Below are 21909 nucleotides of genomic sequence, written 5' to 3'. Positions count from 1 at the left end.
AATATGAACTGTTAATGAAGCTCAAAATTTGTTGCATGCCTTTGACAAGCGTAGTTTCGCAGTAACATACTTTCCGAAATGGTACATACTGGGAAGAAGTTATCCAATGGAACTTAATTTCGAAAGAATATAATAAAAGAACATCTTCAATTATTTTCCTTTCTTCTTTTAAATACGTATTAGAAGTCAATGTTTAGAACCTATATATTTATGTTGGTCCCAACTTTGCTACCTCATGGAAACTAAACTTTTTCTCTCAATTTGCCACATTTTCAATTTCATTGCTTTGATTTTGCTCTAACAGCCTTAGAATGCAAAATGAGAGAAGAAAGTAATCGAGCGAGTGGGATGCAGCCATAAAACATTGAAAATCAACAGCCAACAAGGGCAAATGGTACGTCTTAAAGCTTCAACAATATATTGTTCTTTGGAGGGTGTACGGGAGGTGAATAACTAAATGTGAATAGAGGCGAATTCCACCAAGATCATAGTAATGTGGGCTTACCATTAAAAAAATAAAATGACAAAACCAAGGCATAAAAAATACCCGTTGCTGCTCTGAAATCTGAACCAACATTTACAATTACAGAGTAATTTACAATTATAAAATTAAACACTATGTTAGAGACAAAAACACAATGCAAAATAATCCGCGGTGAAAACCATTTTTAGACTGACTGTACATGTAACTTATCTGCTACTTGGAGCAAATGACTAATGTTTGTAGAGGGATAACTTTGCAGCATCTTGAGGTTAGAAGTGAAATCACCCGCTAGAAGGCGTCTACGAACGAGAATTAGCATTGCACAGCATATTCTGAGAAGTGTCTCCTACACAGTATTGCATCAGTTAATTTTCCTGCTTTTTCTATTTTTTCACTGAGTGGAAGAATTACTAGATATTTTGAGGAAAAAGAAAATCAACACATAATCCCATGCTCCATAACCTCCTGATAAACCATTATCAGTTCTATGCACAATTTGACAAGCAAAAGGAATTTATTGTTGCTTACAGTCAAGGAAAGCACATGACTTGTTAGTTGTAATATACTCTAACACTCCAGCACAACACAGAAGGGAGTAACTTTGATTTTGTTCTAATCATATTTCCTTTCCAATGGGATCCCATAAAATGCAAGCATGGGCGGATTCATGTACAGCACCATGGGGGAAATTGCCCCCACAAAATAGTAAATGTTTGTCTGCTCCCATAAAAAAAAATAGGTATTGCCTTCATTAGACAATTTTTTTTTAAAATGAATGTAGAAAGTTATAAGAGATAAAAGAGAAAGATGAATAGTTGAATCTTGAATAATTGTTTTACATATCTAGAGAAATGTTTTGGATAATATTGACAATGAAAAACTCATATAACATTTTCAAAATATGAATTTGAAAATACATATTAGACAATTATAATTTATAGGAACTTAAAAGTATTTTGAATTCTTTTTATCATGGAATTATGTATTTATAAAAATTTATAATATTTTTCTGTGAAAATATTATAAACTATTTTCTTGTTCTCACTAAAGAAAAAATCTGAATCCACCACTGCAGGTTAAACTTACAAGTGGGGAGTAAATAGAGCGTGCGTTACAAAGTATAGTAAGGAGAGAACTATTATTAATGATGTCTTATAGGTTTTTTTATTAGGTATTCAGTTTGGTTTGCCAATATAAATTGCAAAACATATTGGTGAAACTATTCACTTAGTCCCTATATTTCTCATTTTTGTCCCTATGCAAAAAAACAGTTGAAGTTCCAGTTGCTATACAATTTTTTGTGGCAGTTTATCATCTTAAGAAAGTTTACGTGGCAGTTTTATCTAATAAAATTTTTTCTCTAGTATTCTCAACAGGGACCAAAACTTAACTTGTATACATGTGTAGGGACTCAAACTTAACTTGTATACCCAGGCTACCATGGACCATTAAGTATTTTGAACGAGTTTATAGTGTCCGTTGGATATAATAGTATTTTATTCATCGTGCGTGATTTGAACTGGCAATAGGTTTTAGTAGTTGAATGTAATATTTATGAATTTATTTTTTATAGGCAGTTGATGAAATTAACTGATTTGCCCTTTGATTATGATTGTGTTTTAAGTTGGATTAGCCATTGGGTGTTTTTTGTTGTCTTCGTAAGAAGCTGCGGCAGGCACGAGATTTGAGTTTGTCTTAGTTTTCAGTTTTCCGTTCAATTTCGATGAAGACATTATGGGTGTTAAATTTGATTATTGCTTTCATAGTGGATTAGTGGTATTGGATTTTAAAATATGGGTATTCGTTGAGATGGTGTTGTCGGACTGCACGCAGCAGTAGGAGTCTAAATGTACAGTTGGGGGTTGATTTTTGCTTGGCAATTTTGTTAGATTAGTCGTGATTTATTTGAATGGCAAGCAAGGTTAATTTAGATTAGAGATAGTCATTGTTGCCCAGCAGGAAGTGAAGTCGAAATGTCATGTTCTGCTATTAGGGTCAAAAGGGCATTTCATGGTAATTATATATTCAGTTAAAAAAATAAAAATACAAAGGTAACCGGCAATACCCAAATGGTTCAGAATGTACCATTAGGTTATTAGTCCACCGAATCAAATGAGGAAGAAATATTTGAATTAAAATAAAAAAAAATGGGATGAGGAACCTTCACTATTTTTTTAAAATTTACCCTTGAATAGTAACTTCTCTCCCTCAACCAAACCACTTCTTAGGAACTAAAAGTTAAAATAAAGATACTTATAAAAATCAAATGAATAATTTAACCAAACATTCAATAAAATGACTAGTTTAATTTTTAACTTAATTTTGAAACACTGTAAACTTAGTTTTTAAAACAAAAAAAGAGTTTTGACTTTCAGTTTTTAATTATTAGAACAAATTCACACCTTTTCCAACACCATATCTAGGGGACAGCAGCAAGAATCTCAGGTCCTTCCACTGGACATAATAGCTGGCAAAGGACTATCAAAGCCATTTGACATAAGCTACCAAAACTTAATGAGAGTATGCGTGTGTTATGATGCTGGCTAGAAGATGGCTATCATGGGACACAGGGTCCAGTGTATAAAATGGATGAGCACAATGGGTATACTGTTGCTGTCATGAATGCACAGGACATGCAAAATCAAAAGGAACTCAGCTGGATTTGAGGCACGAAGATATGCATTTCTTGGTGTAAAGACACAACATGTGGAAGCACTTAAGTCCTGCTGCAGCTTGTTGTGGACATTCTCATTAGGGATGATTGTTGTGGACATTCTCATTAGGGATGAAAATGAGTCACGCTGCCTATAAGGAACTTTTAGTGTGACCTGGACTTGTTTATTATAAAGATCAAATTTATATTTTTTTAAAAACTTATTTAAATAAAAAGGTCAGGTTTAAGCTTTAAAAAAAAGTATTTTAAGTCTGTCAAACTGATCTGTTAGATTAAAACTTAAAAGACACACATCAATTTTTCTTAAAAAAAGAAATAAAATATTTTAGTATTTGATAAACTTGATAAAAATTTGATAGAAAATATTTTTTTGCTGGCAAAAAGAACAAATACAAGGATAAAATTGAAATTATAAAAATACTTAATTTTAATTTTATTATTTTATTACCTATTAAATCACTTTAATTCAAATCTTTCTTTCCTTTCTACCTAACAAGTACACTTTCATCTCTCTTTTTTTTCCTTTTCATTCCTCACATTTCAATCTCTTTTCTTTTACTCCAACTGAACAATACCTAAAAATAACTCTCCACAATTTCAAATCCATCACCATTTCTTACCATTGGCATTACTAAGTGGTGGTGGAACATAAGGTTAAATGTCAGTCCATTAATTTTTTTTTTTTGAGGGAAAAGTTTAAGGTAGTACAAGATAAATAGGAACAAAACTGTACCTGTGGACCCTCTGGATCACTTAAAATGACGTCCCAAATATGAAGGATGTCGGCAAAATTAAATTCCTGTGTCAATAGGAGAATAATCCACCTAAATGCATAGAATTGGGGATTAACCTGACATGGAATTAGAACCAGAAATGTGAGATTTTTCTGATCAACTGCTCAATAATCAAGTCAAACGCGTCAAATCATCTGGCAAATTGACACTCAAGATATACTTGCTAAGTAAAGACCAAAAGTGCCACTTAACTAATAGAGGAACATAAAACAGGGAGAAAAAAAGTGTAACATAGAGAAGAACACATCACTGAAACAGTGAAGCAGGTAAGAAACACTTTCTATTTTGCCTTATGCTGGATACCTTGCGCCTATTATTTTATATCAATACATACCTATTTTGCCTTTTCCAAAAAAAAGAAAAAAGAAACACACTTTCTAGATCATTTATTATTTAGTTTTACTAATATAATATTCGAATGATGAAATTCTTTTTTAACAAATTTAATTAAACAGAGCAGAGGTGAGAGGACATTGTCTTTATTCCTCAATCTTTGTATTTTATGTGCCAAACAAAATGAGTTAATCACCATTGTTCTAAGGAAAAGTTCTCCCTCACAAGTCACAACCCTTATTCCATTCTCAAATTGTTGAAAAGATTTTTATTATTAGATAGAGCACGTACTTAAAATTGCATGTTACCTTAGTGGTGACCTCAAGATGACGCCACAGTTCTTCATCATGTTCTTTTAAAAGCTGGGACAATCTTGTAATAGTGGAACGGATTCCAACAATACTATTGTCAAGTTGTTGACAAAAATTATCTTGGAACCTACTCAACAGCTCAACAAAACAAAAGAATGTGTCTGCTTCAGCAAAGGCCTGCATTTAGTATGTGGCAACAGCTGAAAAAATTTAAAATCATATAACACGAGCAAAATGAAACTACATTACTTAGTCACTGCTATCTGAGCAACTTTTTGGAAACAAAAACCTTATCAGCATACCCATGTTTCACATTTTGTTTTTTAAATTTTCTTTTATGTAGATGGAACCATTGTATCAACATATGGCCCTCAGTAAGCATTTTGAAACTGAAAGAGAAAGAGGGGTGGGAGAGAGTTTGCAAGGATGTACTTACTTCATTTTCCTCGTCAGGGTCATTTTTGAACACATAGAAGAGAGGAGCCAATACTTCATTCATCCCTTGAAAATATCTTATACCCGAGTTCAACTTTGCAAAAACAATTAATATGGTCTTTAAAGCCTCCTGCAAAATCCGGAAAAGTTGAAAGTCAAAATGGCAAGAAAAAGGACCGAGTTGGCATGAATTCGAAAATAAAAATAAATAGAGGAAGAACCTGATTAGATTTTGCAAAAAGAGAATCACCAGAGAAGAAGTGTATATCTGGATGAGTACGATTGACATCTCGGTCAATCTGGTCTATGATCTCTGTGTCCTAAGACAAAGAAAGAAAGAGAGGCATAAAGTGTGTGTTGTAAGTAGGTGATAGCATAATAGAGATAGTAGTACCTGGAAGAACTGATTCCATATGCTGGTCTTGACAAGACTCAAAGGGTGGTCCTGATGAGTGATACGTGATCTAGAAAGCAAGAGCCTAGTCTGAGTATGAGATTTTGCATCATCGATACCAAGAGCAGCAGAGTTGGAGTTGTACATCCTCCTCGTGATTTCTGACTGACTAGGTACAGAAACATTCAGATGTGTGTGGATGGAGAAGCAAAAAGTAAGTAAGTATGAAGTAAGAAAGTTACAGGATTCGTGAGGAGGTCGTCTTTGAAATTTTTGTACTGGGACCTCTTTTTGGCTAATTCAGAGGACCAAAGGGAACGATCGGGCGGAAGATATCCAAGCAAAAGCTGCAAAGGTGAAATTGTATTGTTTGTGTTTAATTGGAAAGGATAAATTAATCTGCAAAGGTACCTTCCAGAGCGTGGGGCGCAAAGCACCAGCATCAGATATTCCTTGAGAAGCGACGACTCTCCTCAACTCGCGCATGTCTATCACCTTCCTAGACAACTAAAACGAACAACTAACTTAGCAATTCAAGACAAGTGAATGAGTGAGTGAGGAAGCTAACCTCGGCCAACAACTGAACCTGAGCCTGAGCATGCCGGGAGATGTCATCGGCAGTAGCAGTAGGAGAAGAAACGGATGAAGAAGAAGAAAGAGGAGGAGAGGCATTCTGATTGGTTGGGATTGTCGGGGGTTCTTCTCTAACAGAAACAGAAGCAGGAGGGTCGGAGGGGGTGGACCACAGAGAACTGTTCATCCACTCCGGCACCTGCTTCTTTTTCTTCATCCTTCTTTCTAGGGTTTCCTTCGAGAATTGTTTATACTCTACTATTCTATTCTAGTCTAGAAGAAGCTGAAATTGAGATTGGAATCCTATACTCAATCAAATTCAATGACATGCACTTGCAATTTTGCATTAACACCTCTCCTCTAATTTCAGTGGGCCACACATTCTATACACATGGCCCGTCCAGAAAATGCCACCACAACACAACTCCCCCAAACATTGCCACTCCATTCGTATAACAATTTCTTCATTTTGCATTGGATTGACACAGTTTATCAACACTTTTTTTAAGTTAAGTGATGATTGAATATATTTTATAAAAAAAATTACAATTCTCTAAAAGTGACTCAATTCGAAATCATCAAAATAATTAACAAATAAATAGATATTAAAATCATAGCACATATTGCATTATGCATTTTAATAAAAGCATTTCACTTTTAACTCACTCTTCTAACTCATTTTAGCCGGAAATAATCAAGTGAGGGAAATAAATAATTAATTTGTGAAGTCGAATGATTCATTTAGTACCCAGAGTTTATCTTTGAAAAATATAATTTTTATCAAATTTTATTTATTTTCTATCAAATCCCGGATAAATCAGGATTTTTTTTTTCACGATACGGATGGTTGAAAAAAAAAAAACTCATTATCAGAACGGTCGTAATTTATTTCAATAAACTTGTATTATTAACTTAAGTTATATTATAAAAGTATACCATAATTCTCTACTCCTTGATCTTCTTCAGAATTTTCAACCAGCTCCAAAAGCAAAACTTCCCGTGGTTCTTTGGTCCATCTGGAAAAAACCGTAATGATAAGGTCTGAAATAAAGTTGACATTGATCCCTCCATATCAGTCAACCTCAGCTATCAATATTTAACAGATTGGAGAGCACCTAGAAGAAACATGGCGGAAATGCAGCCATCACCCATGGAACATCACGCCAGAAGCTGGAAGCCCCTACCGAATGGCTTCCTCAAATGCAATTTGGATGCTGCAATTTTCAACGAGTTGAATTCCTTTAGAGTGGGAGTATGCGTCAGAGGTGAACAAGACAACTTCATCAAAGCAAAGACAACACTTTTTAAAAGGTATCCCAACATCAACAGAAGCTTAAAGCTGGACCTTACACTGTGCTATTCAATGGATCACGCAGTTCGGTTTCAATGATGTTATGTTTGAAAGTGACTGACAGACTGTGGTAGAGGCTTTTAATCATGTTGCAAATGGTGTAGCTAACTTGCATGTTATCCTTGACAAATGTAGAGCAATTTTTTCACAAATCCTAAATTCTAGGGTGAGTGAGTTTTGTTATGAGATAAGTTAATCATGTTGTTCGTTTTTCTTGTTAGGGCATCAAGATTTTTTACTTGTAACCAAGTTTATGATTCTCTTCCCAATTGTATTCAACATTTGATACCGAGTGATTAACGTAGGTTCGGTAGTCTGCAATTTCTAAGATGTCAACTATAACTACATCCATAACATCGTGTATATGAGGGGGATTCTTTTGTATGCCTCACCATCCAGTTTACGAAACCATGTTCAAGATCAGCTGACAGCGATAGAGGAAGCAGTAGTATGCGTCTGAACAATGACCCCTGGTGGTAAACATAAGACGACTTCCTTGCACCATAAAGGGGAAAAAAAAAACATAAATGAAACCGAGCAATGCATAGCTTTAATCTGTCATAACATTGTGTTATTTACAGTACATGCAAGAAGCTGGGGGAATAATACAGTTTCTAGTCAGAGTAGTAATAGTAACCATACATCATCTTCAAAACTAGTCTAATAGACCAAACCATATTCTAATCACAGTTATCAGATAACTTACAACTCCGTAAGTAAACAAAGAAAAACAATCTTCCGAAAACATGGAACCTCTTGTTTGAAAACTAGTTACAAAATTCAAAATTAAAGTTGGTCTTTATTAGCTTTGCACTGCCAGCACCTGCAACTGATCCAGAAAAACTTCCAAGCTGAGGTCATCGGTAAATATAATGTCGGAACCCTCTGTGTAGGTTGAATTTTGAGTAACAGATGGATTCAACTTGGCAAGAAGAAATCTAGCCTGACTACTATGCTGGTCACATCTTATAATCCTTGGCACTGGAAGGCGGTCAGCAACCAATTGCTCTGCATCCAGTTCTGGGGCTTCCAACAGCTTTCTCAAGCTTTCGTGATTGGGGTCCTTATCATAACCCAGCTTCCTCCACTGGGCAATCTTGGACCCATAATGAATCACCACACAGAAGAAAGAATCAAAGAGCAAGATAAAATCTGGAGAAATGGAACGAATATCTAGCAGCACTGGCACCGGTGGGCCATCAAACGAATATTGGAAAAGTGTGGGTTGAATCATTATAAGGGATCCTACTACTCCCTCGCGATTGAGCACGAGGCGGAAGAATGCAGTTTCATCCGGAGTAGTGTTAGAGACATCAATGAATTGAGATCGCCTCAGGTGGTACATAAACTGGGGATAAAGGGAGAAGTTGGAGGATAGGCGGAAAGAGGATGGATCTTCAGGGACATAGTCCCCAAACTTGGAAGTGAAACGTATAAGCGTGTCATCCAGCCATCTAATGACATCACGGGCATGGCATGTTTCTGCCCGGAGAATGGCAAGTCTTGCCATGACTGCAGCTGCGGCTTCTTGATCAAACCCGGCACCAATATCTGCCGAATGGCTTGCAACCCATCGCCTTGCAGCAGTCGTCACTCTTTTCCGGATCATGTTTCCCTGCCTGTATCGCGTTATAAACTGGATTAAAAATGCAGAGCCCGGTTGAATTTTCATTTTCTGCTCCTGATTCACTTGGAAGAAAAACGCAATGCAAGTTTTGTGGGTGAGCGTGTTTAACTTCCAGACAGAGGTGCCACCTTCTCCAACCTCAGCCTCGCTCACCAAACAGTTGTTTCTCTCAAGGGACACACAAGGACCAAGCGCTCCACAGATTTTCACGTCTTTGGTGGTGACTATTTCAATAGTCGCATCAAAATTCATTCTCAAGTGGCCCTGGTCATCACATCTGAACATCTGCCTCAGACAATTCTTGAACTGATCGGAATCAAAAGACTCAGAGAGAACGATGAATCCACCGGAGTGCTCAACGGGTCCTCGGAGCTCGGCTGCCCCAACTTGATCAAGGGAACAGGCAAAGAGATCGAGAACAACAGATGCACCGGATAGCCTCTTGGAGAGTTGATTATAGAAAGCGGAAGACTTAGCATAGTGTGTTGCTTGGGCGTTGAAGATGTGATGGTGGGTTCTGATGGGTTGGCGGCGATCAGAATCGACAACGATTCCGGGTCCCAGAGTAGCAGGTCCAGAGGTGAAGACCAAGATCCTGGAGCCTGTATTGATGGGGCAAGACTCCAAAAGACCAAGGGCGACGGAGATTGCAGAGCCGGTGCACCTGGGAGGGCGAGAGGCGGAGATGGTGGAGTTGGATGTAGAATGGATCTCTTCAATGGCAGTAGTGATGGAGAATTGGCATTCGGAAATAGGCAAAAGAAAAGCCTGGTGGCGGTGGGGGTTAAGGAAGTGGCGGATCTGATTGGAGGAGAGATGGCGGTTGCCGTGAAAGACGAGGAGAGAGGAAAAGTGGGAAGAAGAGAGATGGTGGAGATAGACCATGGAGTCGAAGGTGATGAGAGAGACGAGGGAGTGGTCGGGCAAGTGGTGGAGGAGGTGGAGGAGCTGGTTCTTGAGGGGAGGAAGTTCGTCTTGGGGAGTGGAGAGATCGAGGAGAAAGACGAAGGCAGGGGGAGGGGGAGGGGGAGAGGGAGAGGGAGACGAGTACTCGACGGTGCTGTAGGTGGGGAAGAGTTCGGCGGGGAGGTTGGTGTCGGCGATGGGGCGGGGGAAGGGGTTGCGTAGGGAGCAGAAGGGGCAGTGCCAGATGCGGGACTGGTAGTCGAGGCGTGCGTAGGGGTTCAAAACGGCGCCGCATCGGGAGCAGAGGAGAGGGTCGTAAGGGAGAAGAGGGACCTCACTGTTCAACAACATCAAGGGTGTGCACATTATGCTCAGTGGGATTATCATATTTGTCCCATCCGCCGCCCACGAATTCCACGCCCATCGGAGCCCTTCCACCGCCTCCAATTCAACCAAATCCATCCCCCCTTCTCTTCTCTTTCCCCTTTACGCCTCTACTTCGCAGCTACCTCTAACCCTACTCTCCCCCCATTCATCATAATTATTACTGTCTAATTATATTTTTAACTTATCCTATACAACCCTTATAAACAAATAAATCTATTAAATATCATCCTACATTACTTTTTTAATATTATTAATCGGTATTTTTAAGAAATTAATTAAAAATTATAAATATTTATTACGTAAATTATAAAAGAACTTAAAAAAGATTTGAATAACATCATTTTTAACCTTAAAAACATTTCTACTCTAAATTTCTCAATTAATATTCTTAAAACACTTATTAACATTTTTTTTAATCATCACACATTACCCGGTATGCGCAGCTAAAACATAGAGACCGGAGGGTTGGAAATATTGACGTTTATAAATATGAACCATGGAAATGTAACTTATCCAGGGTTCTTGTCAGTAGTAGTTAGATTGGTCCAAACAAAACAGCCTCCATTCATTCTTTCTGACTAGTATGTAATAGCATTCGCTCCATCACCATTTGAGTGATCATTTCATCTATTGTTTCTTTGAGGTCCTTTTCAGCCTCCCATGAAATAAAATAAAATAAAAACTTCTTGATTTGCTCCACGAAAAACGTTCTCCATTTTATAATAAGGCATGAAATCTTTGACTTTTGCCTTTTTTTTTTCCTTTATCCCAATGCATTTAAGCATCTCAACTCATTTTGCTAGCTGTCATTGCACTCCTGAAATGGGTTGGGTTATAGTGTGTATGTTGTTTTCTCTAAGTTGTGTCATTGTTGATGGCGGAGTTCCAACAACTCTGGATGGACCCTTCAAGCCTGTGACCGTTCCTCTTGATCAGAGCTTCCGAGGAAACGCCGTGGACCTGACAGATACAGATCCTCTGGTTCAAAGAACCGTTGAAGGGTTCCAGCCAGAACAAATCTCTCTCTCACTCTCTGCTTCTCATGATTCTGTTTGGATTTCTTGGATTACAGGTACTCATCTTCATTGCTACTTTCAGTTCACAAATGAATGCAGTCATCACTTTTCTTGTTTTTTTGCTTCAGTCGTTCACGTGAACTTGTAACTTTTATATAATTCCTGCCATCACGGTATGCAGACAAAATGCCTTTTGCTCTTTGTTTTATCCTAATGCAATTCATGTTACTTAGCATTGAATGAAAACCCGTGTTGCTACAGGAAGCACACTCACTCTCTAGGTGCTTATAGTTTTTTTTCTTTTATCTTCATTCCACAGTTCACAAAACCAAACATACTCAAAGCAGCCAAAAATACACAATTTGAGGCAGTTGAATTATTTTTTGTTCCAAGGCACATTCTGATTTGTGCTTGTGCTTCTACCATAACTCTTAAGTGGCTATAAGTTTACTTTTACTATATAACTAGCTAACTAGTGCTTGTCTATAAAACGCATGTGGCATGAAGTACGTATCACACATTGTTGCAGGGGAATTCCAAATTGGGGACAATATAGAACCCTTAGATCCTGAAACTGTTGCTAGCATAGTTCAATATGGAAGGTTCGGAAGGTCCATGAGACACCAAGCAACGGGTTATTCCCTCGTTTACAGTCAACTTTATCCTTTTGAAGGCCTTCAGAACTACACCTCTGGAATTATACATCATGTTCGTCTCACAGGTATAATAACACTTTGTACAAGCTAGCTTCCCTTCTATTATTAATTGCCTAGAACTCAAGTTTTTATTTGCATGGCATGTAATTAATTATTTAGAATTGTATTGTATTTGGTGCACGCAGGATTGAGACCCAACACACTATATCAATATAAATGTGGAGATCCTTCTTTGTCAGGAATGAGTGACGTTCATTATTTCAGGACTATGCCAGCTTCAGGCCCCAAGAGCTACCCTAGCAGAATAGCAGTGGTTGGAGACTTGGGTCTTACATACAATACCACATCCACTGTTAATCATATGACCAGTAACCATCCTGATCTTATTCTGTTGGTTGGAGATGTTAGCTGTGCCAACCTCTATCTTACTAATGGCACTGGGGCAGACTGCTACTCTTGCTCATTTCCTAACACTCCCATCCATGAAACCTATCAGCCTCGTTGGGATTATTGGGGAAGGTAACATTTTCTTCACTCTCTTCCTTAGGAATCTTAGATAAATGGTCTTGTTGATTTTGGTTGCAACTTAGCTTGTTATAATTGATTCAGGTACATGCAGCCTCTGATTTCTAGTGTCCCAATAATGGTAATAGAAGGGAATCATGAGATAGAAGAACAAGCTGAAAACCAGACATTTGTTGCTTATAGTTCTCGATTTGCATTCCCATCAGAAGAGAGTGGATCATCATCCACTTTCTATTATTCTTTCAATGCTGGGGGGATACATTTTATAATGCTGGGGGCCTACATATCCTATGACAAATCAGGTTAAGTCTTGCTTCCTACACTACATGATTGATATTCTTCATGTTACTAACATGCATGGTTTAGTCTTCAGAAAACATTCCTGTTTAACTATTTACATTCATGCTACTGATCACTACTAGTTTTAAATTGCAGGGGACCAGTACAAGTGGTTGGAGAGAGACTTGGCTTCTGTTGACAGGGAAGTAACTCCGTGGTTGATAGCTACATGGCATGCACCTTGGTATAGCACCTACAAGGCTCATTATAGAGAAGCAGAGTGTATGAGGGTGGAGATGGAAGACTTATTATATAAATATGGCGTTGACATTGTCTTCAATGGACATGTAAGTATATTACTGTACGTTTTCATTGCATATGATCCATAATCCATAAATAAGCAGACAAAATTCAATAAGTGCTTATATACAACTGCATTTTTAATTTAGTAATAGCTTGTACTTAGAAATTTCTTATGGGAGAACAGGTTCATGCGTATGAGAGATCAAACAGGGTATACAACTACACATTGGATCCTTGTGGTCCTGTTTATATCACGGTTGGAGACGGTGGTAACAGGGAAAAGATGGCAATCACACATGCTGATGAACCTGGACAGTGTCCAGAACCATCAACTACACCAGATGACTATATGGGTGGCTTCTGTGCCTTTAATTTTACTTCCGGTCCAGCAGAAGGTAACTTCTGTTGGGACCGACAGCCTGATTATAGTGCTTTCAGAGAAAGTAGCTTCGGTCATGGCATTCTAGAGGTACACCTCATCTTTCTCTTCTATATATATGGGTGGAGATTTCTAAAACATTAACTCGTGCTATAAGTTCGTGCATGTTAAAGGTACACAAAACATGCAAACTAACTTGTAACATCATATGCAGGTGAAAAATGAAACCCATGCACTGTGGATTTGGCATCGCAATCAAGACTTTTATGGCAGTGCTGGAGATGAGATTTACATTGTTAGGGAACCTCAAAACTGCCCACCAATCAAGCCAGAGGTACATAATCTTATGTATTTATCATCATTATTCATCAGCTGGTAATTCAGTTTCGTAATTATCATGAGCAAAATTTATTTTTTAACCTGAAAGTTTTCTTTAATTTTGTAGGAGGGTGCTAAAATATTTAACTTCAAGATGCATTAAGCATAGCAACACTTTCAAAATGTGGAGCACTGAAATTATCGTACGGCGTTTTCTGTCACCATGTGCTGCAATTGGATTCAGAGGCATACTGTACTCTATTGTGTCTTGACAACACGTTGCGTTTTACTCAGTATAAATTTTGTATTCTTGAAGTTTGATAACATTTTTTCTTCTTCGAATTACTGGAATCCTATCAAAGTTTGCCTCCAACTAAATTATGAGGCAAGTTGTCTCAAAATTTTATCAAATTGGAAAAATGTATTATTTATTCACAAACTCAATTGTCATACAGGTGCAAAATTGTGTTTTTCTGCTGCTTAGTCAGTATTTATATTGTTAAACGCCTTAGTAGTCGGTCAGGATTTTCTTTCTATTTGACGATCAGATATGCATGAGGGAGTAAGGAAAAAAAAAATGATACGCAAGAAATTCGTTGTTAAAACGCTAATGATATTATTGTCGTGTCTGAGAAACACAGGGAACAACTAAAATGAGGTGTTGGTTTAAATATAAAGGTAGTTATATACCTCAACCGCAAACTGACACGGGCACAGGCAAGCTAATTAAGGGATAAGGGGCAGAATGAGAAGGAAATCTAAAAATGAGGTGGTTATTGTGTTCGAATTAGGTGATGATGTAGAATTTTCAGGGATTGGAGGGTTCATTCCATTTCCTGCACCATCCCCGCCATGGATTGGAGTTGTTGTGGTAGGTGCTGCCACATTCGGCATCGCTGTAGGTGTTGTCACTGTTGTATTTGTATTTGTATTTGTATTTGTAACTCCAGCACCAGCAGTAATACACAGTCATTATAAAGAATTGAAACCAAGTAAGCAAATATAATAACCCATTTCATTTTTACAGTACTGTAGTGCATTCATTTAACTGAAGAACTCGAACCATTTGACCTCCTTTTAGTCACCTGCTTGCATCAGCAATTTGCTTTCTTCGCCAAGGCATAACCAAAAAAAAAAGTTGCAGATAATCACACATTTCTTTTTTTTAACTGAAGACAAAAAAAAAAATGACTTTAAAAAATAAAACTAATTTTTTTCTCTCTTTTCTTTTTTCTTTGCAGATTAAGGTGTCGTTACTAATGGCAAGTAGCAATAACATGGTTACTGTTATACTGTACCTAAGGGATAAGGGTTTTATACAGTTAATTTTCAACTATTCAAATTTCAACTGCATGCAATCAAACATTTTATACATTAAATTATTATAAAATAAATGTAAGTTAAAGATGTTTTGACCGTTTGATTAAAACTGTATGACTGTGCACTCTTTTTAAACGCTGGGTGATCCTGATCGGGGTGTTCTAGTTACTTGCATTTTGCAATGTCTAACCCAATGGATCCTGTCTTGTTTGGATTAAAATAATAAAGAAAGAAATGAAAAAGAATAAAAATAGAAGCACAATAGAACATAAAAAATGTTATTTGTATAGATTAAAAAATAAAATAAAAATTCTCTTCAGATGATTGGAAAAAAATAAATGGATTATATAAAAAATGTTTTGTAATAATTAAAAATGTGATTTTTCAATTTAATATTTTTCTTAACAAAATATTATTTATTATTTTTTAAAAACATATTATAAATATTTTTTTGAAGAAGCATTTTTCCTCAATTTCATTCTAATTGGAAATAAAGTACAGTAGTTTTTAGTTAGCCTCACTAACATAGCTTCTTTTTTACTTTTCCTATTATACTTTTCAAACAAACATTGAAAATTTAATATTTTTATCTTTTCAATTTTCTTCCACCCTACTTATACCCAAATAAACAAGGGTAAACCTAATAATATACAAGATGATCTATGAATATCACAAATATATTTTTAACCTAGAGAGATAAAGAGAAAAAATATAAATACATACATATATATATATATATATATATGTTTTGATAAAAAGAACTAAAATAATATTATATATAATATTTGAAATGATATAGTATTCACATGTCATTGCTCAATTATATATCTAGCTATATCAATGATATAAAAAAAAAAGTGTGTTTGAATTAGCTTCTAAGAGCATCTTAATTAGTAAGAGTTTGTCCCACTACTCTTATATGGAGTTTGTCAAGTGGAACTGTGAAAGAACTCTTTGATCTATAAAAGAATTGGGTTCTTACGAAAAAAAATATTTGTCGAAAATAATAGAGAAAAGACAGAGAAAATATTTTTATCAACAATATGAAATAAAATTAAAAGATGAACAAATCAAATTAAGAATGAAGAATAAACCGTTATTTTTTTATTGTTGAAAATTAAAATACATATAAATTATTATTTTGAAGTAAAATATAAATATAAAGTTATAAACATGTGAAAATATAAATATAAAGTTATAAACATGTGAGACAACAAGTAGAGCTCGATTTAAGTTTTCAATGGATTCATTATTGAAGAAAAAAATTAATGAAGTTCTTAAATTTAATGTTACAATGTGATTTGGGATTTAGAAAAAGTAACTTAAGAATCTAACTCTTATTTAACTTTTGACCAGAATTCTAGTATGTTTGATAAGAAGGAAAAAATAAAGAGAAATATAACACAGAAATGGTATATTTTCTTTTATTTGAATTAAGAGAAATAAAAAACTTATAGAAATAAAAAATAATTTTTTTCTTTCCACTTTGTTTCTAATTCAAATTTTAATTTTTTTTTCTTTCCTTTCGATTCTCTTTCCTTTATTCGAAAAAGTGTTAGAGAGTGACTTGTTGAAACTGAACCAAAGAAAATACTATATTAGTTTCTCGCCCTTTGTCTTATTTCTTTTTCTCGAATCACTTCAATACTTCAACATAATATGGTATTTTTACAGTAAATCGAGTTTTTTAATATAATTCCCATGCACCACCCAAATAAACGTATGGTTTGTTTGTTATAGAATATGAACATAATTTGAAGATAAAAATGAGTTGGTAGTGTTCAGAAAGTGCAAGTCACAGGAGAAATAATTTAAAATTAGTGAAATTCTCTATAATATTCTTGTTTATTTTTACTGATTTATTTATTTTCATCTCTTTTCTATTTTTTGTTTCTACTCTTCTACTAAATATTTATCTTATTTTTGTCCTATTTGCTGTACTAAACATGGGAGTACGTAGGATGGAGGGAGAACCTTTATCTTTTGGACAAGGCGTGCAGGAGAAATTATTGCCCGTAATAATTTTTGTTGTACGAGCTTGCATTGAGAAGCATCCACTGATCCCTAGATTTGTGGAAAACAATGCAGGATGAAGATGAAAATGAATCGTTGGATGGAATGGTCTAAGCAAAGGTGAGAAGCACAAGGTGGGTGGTGAATAGAGATGGCAGAAAAGACAAGAGACAGCCATGTAAAGAGACACCTGAAGCCTCGCTCTCTCTGCCTGCACATGCACGTGAACTCATTCCCTTCCCACTATTTCAATATTTAATGCTGGGAAATATGCTCAAATAATTCATATAATCTTGTACTTAAATTCAACTAATTAATTAAAATAAATAAATTTAGATTTGATTCTAACAATCATTTAAATAATTTGATCAGCCAAGGAGCCCCAAAAAAAGTACAGTACGTGCGTGGGGGGAATCCATGTAAAGATGAAGATGAGAGATATGCGGGCGATCTGAATAGAGATTAATTAAGAAGATATGCGGTTGCGCTGGTAGAAGCATGAGCTTCAATGTAGCAGAGGCCATCAGCTAAAGACATAGTCGTGCCAACTATTTGCCAATCAACCAAAGTATTTACAGTCTTGTTTGTGAATATGTCTGTCTTTCAATATTCTCTTTCTTCTCTTTTTGAGATAAAACTAAAAGCATGTGAATCCCTTTTTTTTTTTTTAAAAAAAAAAAACTTTCAGCTGCCTTTCGTACATAATAAACATCCTACTCATGTACTTTCAGTCCTTTTCAACTGAAATGATGAACACGTTCACTCTTACTTCATGCTTCTAAATCAAATACTACCTTAATCGTATCGTGGTGAATCCGTTATCAATTGTTGATTATAATTAGCGGTGTTGTCTCGTATCACTCGTCACTAGTTGTAACTACATTGAATTTTAAGATAAGAGGATGATATTATAAGATTTTTTTCTGAAAAAAAAGAAGTTAAAATGTATTACCGTAAGTATCATTTGTTTAACTTTTTCATTTTACTTTCGGTTGGAAAAACCTCTAAAATAATTTCAAACCCAACACGCTCATTTCAATATTGTTTTTTTCTAAAAAAAAGCTAGAAACCGCAATTTCATCATTAATTGTATGCAATATTTATATTTACAATTCAAAAAGTGTTTGAATGCTGTTAGATTCTTTATAGTTACGTTGAAATATCTATTAATATGAGTTTGAGTAATTTTTTATATGATTAATTTTATGTCGAGAAATTTATTATATATAGACCTAAAATATATTATGAGTTGAAGAAATTTTATGTAATTTTTATGTTCAATAAAAAAATCTATACTAAATTTTATTACTAAATATTTTTTATATTAAAAATATTTAAACATAAATTATATCATTTTAAAATTAATTTTGTTAATATTCATTCAAACACACATGTAGTTACAAAATATGTTGTTAGTTGTGAGAACTTGAATCTTTTAAGTAATTTCATATTAAACTTGAGTGTTGCGAATAAAAAAATGATTAAAAGAAAAAAATCATAAATATGGTTAATCAAATTCTTTGTTAAAGATTAGTTGTTAATTAATAAAACTATAGGTAGATATTTTACAATAACACAGTGAAAAAAAACCCCTCAATTTGGAATTGATAAATGAACCTTCGATGCTTGCATAGTTACAATATGTTGCTGCAAACGGATATAGGAATTCTTCAGCAAGGGGGGGGGGGGGGGGGGGGGGGGTAGCTAGGATTTTAGTGAATTAGACATATGCTTTTGAGGAATAAATATGAAAAAAATAATATAAAAACTGATGAGGAAAAATGTTAAAATATTATCACATAGAAAATGTTATGTTAATAACATGTAATAGAAATTTAAAGGTGTAAGTTTATTTTGAAGACCTTAGTTGTTATTTGTTTTTTTTAAATTATAATAACTTAGCGATATGTTTCAGAATAATAAAGATTTAATTAAAAATTTGATAAAATTTTAGAAACTTATAAATAAATTTAAATTAATAATATTTTTTTAATAAGCAACATGACCCAGCAGATTGTAGGTGCAGAGAAAAAAATATAAGTTGGTTCCGGCCAAAAAACATAACTCCTTGACCTTCACAGCGTTTCTAATTAACTAAGTTAGACTTTGTTCCAAGAGTAAGGCCAATCAAAGTGTCATGACTAAATTTGTGTGTGCACTTCTTCTCATATTTGTCATGGCTTTTGTGACTCAAGTTGCTTATGTGAGTGATGTTTCTTTCCCTATATACTCAGCAGCCATAAATATATATTGAAAACTCGATCCAGCCTGCTAGGCAGTGATTAGTGATCAGATAGTTTTTTTTCTTCTTATTTACATCAACATAAATAGACTTCTGATTATTTATTCTTTTGTTCCTTTTACATCTTCAGGGTGGTGGAGAAGGATCACTTACGCCCCAAGGTACTGATTCTATTCATATTTTTGTTGTTGTAAATTTGATGTCGAGAATTGAAACATTAGTTACATTATTAATTTAGAATGTCCGGGGGCATGCGATTATCGTTGTTCAAAGGCTCGGGCTAGGAAGGCGTGTTTGTACTTCTGTAACTTGTGCTGTGCAAAATGTTTGTGTGTTCCATCGGGAACCTATGGTCACAAGGAAGAATGTCCATGTTATAACAATTGGAAAACCAATAAAGGAACACCCAAGTGCCCCTAATTCAACTTCATTATTGCGTTTCATCAATAAAATTTGTATACTTGTGGCATGTACTTTATTGTATATGCCTTCATAAATAAATGTTTGCACTTATCTTATTTTCATCCTTTATCTTCTTTACCATCAATCCTACACTTTTAATTTATTCACAAAAAGACGAAATATAAATTAAATAATAACAGTTTAATATCAAGAAATAAGTAATAAACGATAAAATGATTATTAATTGGTAAATTTTTCTAAAGCCATTGGCAAAGGGAGAAGTCAAAGTGAAATTTTTAGAATGAATGATCATTAACCCTTTGTTTTAAGAAAAAGGAAAAAAAATAAATTTAAATCTAAAAAAAACAACCCTGATTGGTTTATTTTTATCCATGAGAAACACAACGTTTTATAAATTGTTGTGTGAATAACACAACACTGATTTTTTTATTTTTATTCATGAGAATTGAATATAATATTAAGAGTTTTACAATAATTCATGCATTACGCTTAATCAATTGAGTTAAATTTTCTTAATTTCTTAATTTTTAAATTATTATTTTTCTCCAAATAAATAAACAAATATTATTGTCCATAATTTTTTTCATCTACATACCATTTGGAAATATAAACAACCATAACTTGATATTTAAATTTTGATGCATTGAGAGGAGAAATCAAATTATATCAATATAATTTTGATAATTATTATATTTTTAACTTGATATACAATATGATTTTTATTAATTCAATCGTTGAATTATATCTACATATTATCAAAATTGTCTGTTAAATTTTGTAAAAATTGAAAAATACTAATAAACAAATTATTCATATTTTAATATATTTTAAAATATTTATATTACATTAATTTTAATCAATATGAATAAAGTGACAATTAATTTTAGATTAATATAAAATTTTACATATATATAATTTATGTGAAAAATTTTCAATCGAATAATAAATTTTAAAAAAATATTATTCTAATTCTCTTATAAAACTTTAATTACTGGGTTAATCACACAATTTACATGTTTCTTGCTATTCACATTACATTTTCAAATTATAAAGTCTTAGATAAGAAATTTAGATACTAGTGATGATAAAAAAAAAATTGTCAAGAGTAATCCATTAAAGTTGTACAAATTGAATTGAACTCGTAGCATAAAGCATTAAATGCTCATCAATGAAAAGCTACTAGTATTAAATAAACAACTTAATGACATTTAAATATACTTCGCATGGTAATTGTGTCATTTTGAGTTTCAATTTTTTAGGTACTGTAATTTTAGACTATTTATTACTATTTTCACTTGAATGAGATGTTTAGATGGCTACAAAGTGTTGGAGCGAATGCTTTGTGGTGGCTTCCCATACAAAATTTCCATGATCGTATCTCTTGTGTTCGTAAATTTTATAGAATTTGTTGAATTATATCTCAAGTGTTGAAATTTCCTTAATTGTTTAAGGATGTTAGAGAATGTGCTTTAGAGGCTCTAATACCTAATTGGAATTTGGATCATCCATTTGTCATCAAAGTACTATATTTTGATTTAAAAATACAGGCAATCGCAATTTGTTTTCAAATCTTTTTTTTTTTTTTTTGTGTGTGTGTGATTTGTTTTCGAATATGATGCACATGAATTTCGGATGTTAGTGATTAAAATAAAGTCGAAGTAACATACATTAAATTTGCACTAAATGAACTAAACTCATGACGTAAGGCATTAAAAGTTCATCAATGGGAAGCTATTAAATAAACAATTTGATGACATTTGAATCTTAATGGTATAACAATTGTGCCATTTGGAGTTCCAAATTTTTAAACTATGTAATTTTAATTTGACTTGAAAAAAATGTTAGAGATGGTTATAAAATATTTCCTCTATTCCAGATTATATGATGTTTTAGAGAAAAATTTGTTTCAAAATATATGTCGCTTTATAAAATTAGTGTTAAATTAAATATATCTTTTAAGATTATCCCAATCAATACTTAGTGAAAATAATATATAGAAAAGTAAATGTGTCATTAATTAATTAGAGAAATAAATGATATATTAAAAAATTACTTAATATTTATTTAAAATTTAACAAATTAATTATATTCTTTAATACTTATGCTAAAACCTTAAACATCATATAATCAGTATTAATATGGATACTGGACACTTTCAAGACAAAA

General features: G+C 34.0%; 3 protein-coding genes and 1 long non-coding RNA gene across 8 annotated transcripts; 2 read left to right on the top strand and 2 right to left on the bottom strand.

Moving 5' to 3' along the window:
* Nucleotides 1-485: 485 nt before the first annotated feature.
* On the bottom strand, nucleotides 486-6412 carry LOC114397464 (TBC domain-containing protein C1952.17c-like). Of its 5 annotated transcripts, none has more exons than XM_028359501.1 (9): nucleotides 5994-6399; nucleotides 5837-5932; nucleotides 5668-5772; nucleotides 5426-5590; nucleotides 5253-5351; nucleotides 5033-5161; nucleotides 4594-4773; nucleotides 3892-4008; nucleotides 486-830 (listed from the first exon to the last, which is right to left on the bottom strand). In XM_028359501.1, exons 1-9 carry the CDS (start codon nucleotides 6213-6215, stop codon nucleotides 669-671), a joined length of 1275 nt encoding a protein of 424 aa, XP_028215302.1. In that variant the 5' UTR covers nucleotides 6216-6399; the 3' UTR covers nucleotides 486-668. The 5 variants fall into 5 exon arrangements, with proteins under 5 accessions (XP_028215302.1, XP_028215306.1, XP_028215307.1 ...); XM_028359505.1 differs by having other exon boundaries at nucleotides 5837-5924; nucleotides 5994-6034; XM_028359502.1 differs by lacking the exon at nucleotides 486-830 and adding an exon at nucleotides 838-1201 and having other exon boundaries at nucleotides 5994-6412.
* A 1461-nt stretch (nucleotides 6413-7873) lies between these two features.
* LOC114396171 (protein transport protein SEC23) lies at nucleotides 7874-10454 on the bottom strand. Its single transcript, XM_028358072.1, has one exon. The coding sequence runs from the start codon at nucleotides 10342-10344 to the stop codon at nucleotides 8152-8154; it is 2193 nt and encodes a 730-aa protein (XP_028213873.1). The 5' UTR covers nucleotides 10345-10454; the 3' UTR covers nucleotides 7874-8151.
* A 173-nt stretch (nucleotides 10455-10627) lies between these two features.
* On the top strand, nucleotides 10628-14208 carry LOC114396172 (purple acid phosphatase 15-like). Its single transcript, XM_028358073.1, has 8 exons — nucleotides 10628-11341; nucleotides 11815-12006; nucleotides 12127-12460; nucleotides 12551-12768; nucleotides 12902-13092; nucleotides 13233-13517; nucleotides 13642-13761; nucleotides 13873-14208. Exons 1-8 carry the CDS (start codon nucleotides 10999-11001, stop codon nucleotides 13906-13908), a joined length of 1719 nt encoding a protein of 572 aa, XP_028213874.1. The 5' UTR covers nucleotides 10628-10998; the 3' UTR covers nucleotides 13909-14208.
* Nucleotides 14209-19093: 4885 nt separating this feature from the next.
* LOC114394786 lies at nucleotides 19094-19669 on the top strand. The gene is made up of 3 exons (XR_003662840.1): nucleotides 19094-19281; nucleotides 19451-19481; nucleotides 19559-19669. It is a non-coding gene; the product is annotated as an uncharacterized LOC114394786 (long non-coding RNA).
* Nucleotides 19670-21909: the final 2240 nt, after the last annotated feature.

Source organism: Glycine soja, chromosome 18 (assembly GCF_004193775.1).
Source record: "Glycine soja cultivar W05 chromosome 18, ASM419377v2, whole genome shotgun sequence".
In the NCBI taxonomy this organism is placed as follows: Eukaryota; Viridiplantae; Streptophyta; class Magnoliopsida; order Fabales; family Fabaceae; genus Glycine; species Glycine soja.
This window is presented reverse-complemented; position numbering and strand designations above follow the sequence as displayed.

What these genes read in the sequence shown, in the direction of transcription:
- LOC114396171 (XM_028358072.1), bottom strand. Translation starts at nt 10,344, where the DNA reads ATGGATTTGGTTGAATTGGAGGCGGTGGAAGGGCTCCGATGGGCGTGG.
- LOC114397464 (XM_028359501.1), bottom strand. Translation starts at nt 6,215, where the DNA reads ATGAAGAAAAAGAAGCAGGTGCCGGAGTGGATGAACAGTTCTCTGTGG. An exon ending in AGGTTCAGTTGTTGGCCGAG is followed by an intron (nt 5,933 to 5,993) that starts GTTAGCTTCCTC and finishes TGTTCGTTTTAG; the next exon opens with TTGTCTAGGAAGGTGATAGA. An exon ending in GTGATCCAGAGGGTCCACAG is followed by an intron (nt 831 to 3,891) that starts GTACAGTTTTGT and finishes AATACTGTGTAG; the next exon opens with GAGACACTTCTCAGAATATG.
- LOC114396172 (XM_028358073.1), top strand. Translation starts at nt 10,999, where the DNA reads ATGAAATCTTTGACTTTTGCCTTTTTTTTTTCCTTTATCCCAATGCAT. An exon ending in TTGGATTTCTTGGATTACAG is followed by an intron (nt 11,342 to 11,814) that starts GTACTCATCTTC and finishes ACATTGTTGCAG; the next exon opens with GGGAATTCCAAATTGGGGAC. An exon ending in CGTTGGGATTATTGGGGAAG is followed by an intron (nt 12,461 to 12,550) that starts GTAACATTTTCT and finishes TAATTGATTCAG; the next exon opens with GTACATGCAGCCTCTGATTT.